The sequence below is a fragment of the Poecilia latipinna genome, unplaced genomic scaffold (assembly GCF_001443285.1).
Source record: "Poecilia latipinna isolate Pla-1442-1.1 unplaced genomic scaffold, P_latipinna-1.0 Scaffold1241, whole genome shotgun sequence".
NCBI classification, from domain to species: domain Eukaryota; kingdom Metazoa; phylum Chordata; class Actinopteri; order Cyprinodontiformes; family Poeciliidae; genus Poecilia; species Poecilia latipinna.
The window spans coordinates 41,425-47,495 of NW_015113857.1; the positions used below are offsets into that span (position 1 = coordinate 41,425).

Here is a 6,071-nt window from a genome sequence, read left to right on the forward strand (position 1 = left end):
AACCTGAAGAAGAAGTTCCAGTGTGTGTTTGAGGGAATCGCTAAAGCAGGAAGTCCAGCCCTCCTGAACCAGATCTACACAGAGCTCTACATCACAGAGGGAGGAACTGGAGAGGTCAACCAGGAACATGAGGTCAGACAGATTGAAACAGCAAACAGGAAAAACCACAAAATGGAAACAACAATAAAACTAGAAGACATCTTTAAAGTCCCATCTGGAAGAGATCAACCAATCAGAACAGTGATGACAAAGGGAGCAGCTGGTATTGGAAAAACAGTTTTAATACAGAAGTTCACTCTGGACTGGGCTGAAGACAAAGCCCACCAGAACATCCACTTCATATTTCCATTCACCTTCAGAGAGCTGAATGTGCTGAGAGAGAAAAAGTTCAGCTTGGTGGAACTGATTCATCACTTCTTTACTGAAACCAAAGGAATCAGTAACTTTGAACAGTTCCAGGTTCTGTTCATCATTGACAGCTTGGATGAGAGTCGACTTAAACTGAACTTTGATGATAATCTGATCCTGACTGATGCTACAGAGTCCAGCTCAGTGGATGTTCTGCTGACAAACCTCATCAGGGGGAAACTGCTTCCCTCTGCTCTCCTCTGGATAACCACACGACCTGCAGCAGCCAATCAGATCCCTCCTCAGTGTGTTGGCATGGTGACAGAGGTCAGAGGGTTCAATGACCCCCAGAAGGAGGAGTACTTCAGGAAGAGATTCAGAGATGAAGATCAGGCCAACAGGATCATCTCCCACATCAAGACATCTAAAACTCTCCACATCATGTGTCACATCCCCGTCTTCTGCTGGATGACTGCTACAGTTCTGGAGGAAATGATGGAGACCAACAAAAGAGCCATACTCCCAAAGACCCTGACTGAGATGTACATCCACTTCCTGGTGGTTCAGACCAAAGTGAAGAAGGTCAAGTATGATGGAGGATCTGAAACAGATCCACACTGGAGTCCAGAGAGCAGGAAGATGATAGAGTCTCTGGGAAAACTGGCTTTTGATCAGCTGCAGAAAGGAAACCTGATCTTCTATGAATCAGACCTGACAGAGTGTGGCATCGATATCAGAGCAGCCTCAGTGTACTCAGGAGTGTTCACACAGATCTTTAGAGAGGAGAGAGGGCTGTACCAGGACAAGGTGTTCTGCTTCGTCCATCTGAGTGTTCAGGAGTTTCTGGCTGCTCTTCATGTTCATCTGACCTTCATCAACTCTGGTATCAATCTGCTTGAGGAATGTAAGACAGAAGATAAAGAATCAGCACTGGCTAATTTACATCAGAATGCTGTGGACAAAGCAGTAGAGAGTCCAAATGGACATCTGGACTTGTTCCTCCGCTTCCTCCTGGGTCTTTCACTGCAGACCAATCAGAGACTCCTACAAGGTCTGCTGACACAGACAGGAAGTAGCTCAGAGACCAATGAGGAAACAGTTCAGTATATCAAGGAGAAAATCAATGACAATCAGTCCGTAGAGAAAATCATCAACCTGTTCCACTGTCTGAATGAACTGAAAGATCGTACTCTAGTGGAGGAGATCCAACGGTCTCTGAGTTCAGGACGTCTCTCCACTGATAAACTGTCTCCAGCTCACTGGTCAGCTCTGGTCTTCATCTTACTGTCATCAGAAAAAGACCTGGATGTGTTTGATCTCAAAAAGTATTTCTCTTCAGAGGAGGCTCTTGTGAGGCTGTTGCCTGTGGTCAAAGCAACACAAAAAGCAGTGTAAGTAAACCTGAAGAAATGTAGAGAAAACTTTACTTTTGCCTTATCATTTTAGTCTAACATGATTTCTATTTTTTTAGGATGAGCGGCTGCAATTTCTCAGAGAGAATCTGCGAACCTCTGTCTAATATTCTGAGCTCTCAGTCCTCGTGTTTAAGAGAATTAGACTTGAGTAACAACAATCTAAGGGATTCGGGGGTGGAGCTGTTGTGTGATGGACTAAAAAGTTCACAATGCATGTTGGAGATTCTAAGGTAAAATATTTTTTGTTTGCTGATTTACTGACTAATGTTCAGTTTTCTGTCCTTTCCATTGTCGCTGTGTCTCAATTTATTTAAAGACCAAATCCATTTTGCTGTCTTTGATATGATAATGAAACCTGCGTTAGAGAGCTTGCTCGGACAAATGTTTGAAATTCTTTGCATCCTTTTTCCATCTGTAGCCTCTCAGGCTGCCTGATCACAGTGAAGGGCTGTACTCCTCTGGCCTCAGCTCTGAGATCCAGCCTCTCCAGTCTAAAAGAGCTGGACCTGAGCTACAACCATCCAGGAGATGCAGGAAAGAAGCTGATAGAGGCAGGGAGGAGTCCACAGTGCAAACTTAAGTAAGGAGACGCAATAATCAGCTGTAGTATCTGATAAGGATGAAGAAGATCTGTAAACATTTTCTTCTACCTTCATCTTACCTCTGTTGTTGTGATCTAAGTCATAAAAAATCATTTTGAAGAGCTAGCTATATAACTCTTTATCTCAGTGTCTGAGAGACATGTAATGTCCATGTGTGCTTTGTGAAAGAGACTGATGGTCTGTCTCTACCTCCTCCTTTCAGGGTGGAGCCTGCTGGGGACCGATGGATGACACCAGGTCTGAGGAAGTGTGAGTGTTTTTCATTTGATTCATGTCAACGAAGCAGCTCACATCACTCATTCAAGCATCACCATCAAAGGATTAATAAATGATCAATATCTACAATGTGTTTGTTTTCTCCATCAGATTCCTATCAACTCACCATCGACACAAACACAGTGAGCGGAAAACTCAGGCTGTCTGAGGACAACAGGAAGGCGACCCGTGTGGAGGATGTTCAGCCTTATCCTGACCATCCAGACAGATTTGATGTTATGCCTCAGCTTCTGTGTGCAGATGGTCTGACTGGTCGCTGTTATTATGAGGTGGAGATTGGAAAAGGAGTCGATATATCACTCAGCTACAAAGGAATTGGGAGGAAAGGAGACACCAGTGACTGCCGGTTTGGAATGAATAATCTTTCCTGGAGTTTGATCCGCTCTGATCGCCATGGCAACTGTCTCTGGCATAATAAGTCAGGAACCTCCATCTCCTCCTCCTCTGTCTCTAACAGAGTAGCCGTCTATGTGGACTGTCCTGGTGGAGTTCTGTCCTTCTACAGAGTCTCCTCTGACTCCCTGATCCACCTCTACACCTTCAGCACCACCTTCACTGAACCTCTCTACCCTGGATTTGCAATCTTCTCTAATTCCTCTGTTTCTTTAATCTGAAGAGCCTAAGAAAAGGTCTGCTGCCCTTTTTCTACAGCCTAGTTTAGCTTGACTTTCTGAAAGAACGCTAAAAGGAGATGTTGACAAAAATGGGTTTTTACATTCAACTAAAATGTAGCTACTCTTGCTGCACTGGGCTTTACAGTGGTGACTGACAAACTATAATCCAGTTTGTCTGTATTCGTCCCTTGCAGAGACTGAACAGCTTATTTAAAGAAATAACAAGGTGTTTTCAGGTCATTAAGTGAAAAAAGTGAAAACTGTTTCACATTCTCTTTCCACCATACATATATTACCGTAAAACACTTTTTTACTTTCATGTACTTATTTTTTTGTTTTGTTCTTGTAAATGTTTTTGTAAACTTTTATGATTGCAATTATTTTTGGTTTATTTGCTATAATCCATGTAAATTCTCTAATGTAACTTGAGAGAATGAAAAGAATACTAAATGGTGTGAAAGTTTTCTCCTTGAATTGCATTTTAAGTTTCTTGACAAAATCTTCTTTAAAACACTTTTTTACATTCATGTGCTCATTTTGTTTTGTTCTCATATTTTTGTTTTACTTTCTCTAAATATCTAAACTCTTAACTGTAGTTTATTTAGGCAAAGTTGCTGTTTTATAGAACTGAATAAAATGTAGAGTTGGTGATTTTTTTATTTGTTTTGTACATGCATAAATATGTTTTATGCTTGAATGCAGTGAATCCTAAAGAAGTTCCACTACTGTTAATTTTGCTTATTTTTCTCTTTATTTTTCAGTTTTATCATATATGAGTTTTTTGGTTCTTGATGCTTTTTATGTACCTCTCTATTAAGTTTATTTTTCTGTATGCTTAGCCAGAGATCCTGAATTAATATAGATTTGTTTTCATGTTTAACAGAGAAGATTAATGTGAAATAGAGTTTATTACAGTAAATTACATCCTACCTATGAAAACATGTACTCTCTAAAAACCAGGAAGATTAAAGATCTTAAATGTTCTTTAATGATTATTTGTGTTGTGGGCACTGGACTGTAAACAAAGACAGAATATTGACTTTTTTTATAAGTAGAAACATGAAACCATGTTAAACTCACACACGTTCCTCATTTAATGCACCAATTTAATGTAATTTGTTAAGGCTGGTTTTGGCTTTGTAATTTTTTCTGTTAGTTTTTTCTTTCAGTTTTGCTTTGTTCCATTTTCACTTCAGCTCTTTCTTAGCGATTCTAGTTTATTATGTTTATTTCTAGTTATTCCTTGTCACTTTAGTTTAATTCTGCCTCTTTAGTTATTCTTTCATGTTAGATTTATTCCTGTGTCCTCTCCCTCTCTCTGTCCTCAGCCTCACACCTGCTACTCGTTAGCTCAACATTCAACCTCCCCAGTATCTCAGCCTTTCTTTCTCAGTCACTACTCGCTGGATCCTTTTGTCTGTCCTCATCACTGCTTCTCTCCACCCTGTGTTTTTCCTCATCTAGATGATTTTTTTGGGATTATCTATGTTTTGCCCTCCTGTGGTTTTTTGTTATTTTATTTTGTGTTGCACCCTTTTTTTAAAATAAAATAATCAAAATTAATGGCTGCCTTCGTCTCTGCATTTTTGTCCAACACCAACCTGGTCATGACATAATTGTGTGAAGGGAAGTCTAAGATCTTTTGCCTGATTTATGGATCAATACTTTCATTTTACTAATGCATAGGCATTCTCTCCAATTGGACAATACTTTCTTTGGACAAATTTTAACATAAAATAAGCATGTAAGTTAGGTTTTAATAAAATATCTTTAACCCTTTTATTTTTATGTAAAGTTTTAAGTGTAATATTGACTGTAAAATCAGCTTTCAGAGCCTTTGGTTTCTGGTTTAAAACCTGCTTATGCACCAAGTTAGCATGTTTCCTCTACCCATTTTCTCCAGCTTCCTGTTCATATCTTCAGTGTAAACTAAATAACCAGTTATTCTTAAATGTTCCCCTAGAACTGTTAAACATTGTCTCTCCTCCCAGAATTCACCATAAAACTTAAGGTCAAGCTTGAGATTTTCAGAAGTCCTGTTTTCATGTCAGGACAAGCAGTAGACCACAAAATGCAAAGAATCTTATGTTTTTATTTTTAAAGGTCTAACATCAGCATGTCAGTCTCTATAGAGAATTCTTGCAATTGATTTTGTGCTTATTTTTTATTTTATTTTGTGGTGCTTCTGTAGAAATATTTGCATTGATCTTTCTTTATTAAACTTCTTCCAAAATCTACATATAGAAGAAAAAAAGATTTAAAAATTGAAAGCTTGAACACACAAACATTTTTTATTCTTTAATGAACATGAATAACTCATTCAGTTTTTTTTACTCTGTTGATCACAGGTTATAACTTGACATCAAGAAAGTCTGAGGCAGCAGTGAAGTAGAGTTAAATACTGCCCCCTGCAGGTGAGCATTAACATCACTTAAACCTAACGCTTTAGACAATTTTTGTCAAATTTGAAATAAACATAATTATATATTAGCGTAGAGATATGTTGCTCTTGCACAAATTTCTGTGCCCATGGAATTACAATAAAAAAAAATAAAAAAAACTGGAGTGACTGATATGTATAACATCACAGATGGAAGCAAATATTTCACAAGTAAAAGACTTTAAAATGGAAAATAAATAAAATCATTAAAATATTACATTTTCTATATTAACATGACAAAAGATATACAGATTCATAACTGTTTAATACAAACTTACAAGGCAAATGGAACCCCACCTTATTATAAGGAGTAAAGTAATTATTTAATCACCAAAGAAAGTTTGGCATTTTATAATAATAATAATAATAATAATAA

General features: G+C 38.1%; 1 protein-coding gene across 2 annotated transcripts in view; it reads left to right on the forward strand.

The window, feature by feature from the left end:
- Positions 1 to 3,912, forward strand: part of LOC106960874 (NACHT, LRR and PYD domains-containing protein 3-like) — a 33,987-nt gene extending 30,075 nt beyond the window's left edge. The window contains exon 15 of one of the 2 annotated variants that reach the window (XM_015054239.1): positions 3,071 to 3,912. In XM_015054239.1, the coding sequence (XP_014909725.1) occupies positions 3,071 to 3,255 (185 nt within the window). In that variant the 3' untranslated portion in view covers positions 3,256 to 3,912. Of the gene's footprint in view, positions 1 to 2,731 lie in introns of both variants that reach the window. The other variant, XM_015054238.1, reaches the window with a different exon arrangement.
- Positions 3,913 to 6,071: the final 2,159 nt, after the last annotated feature.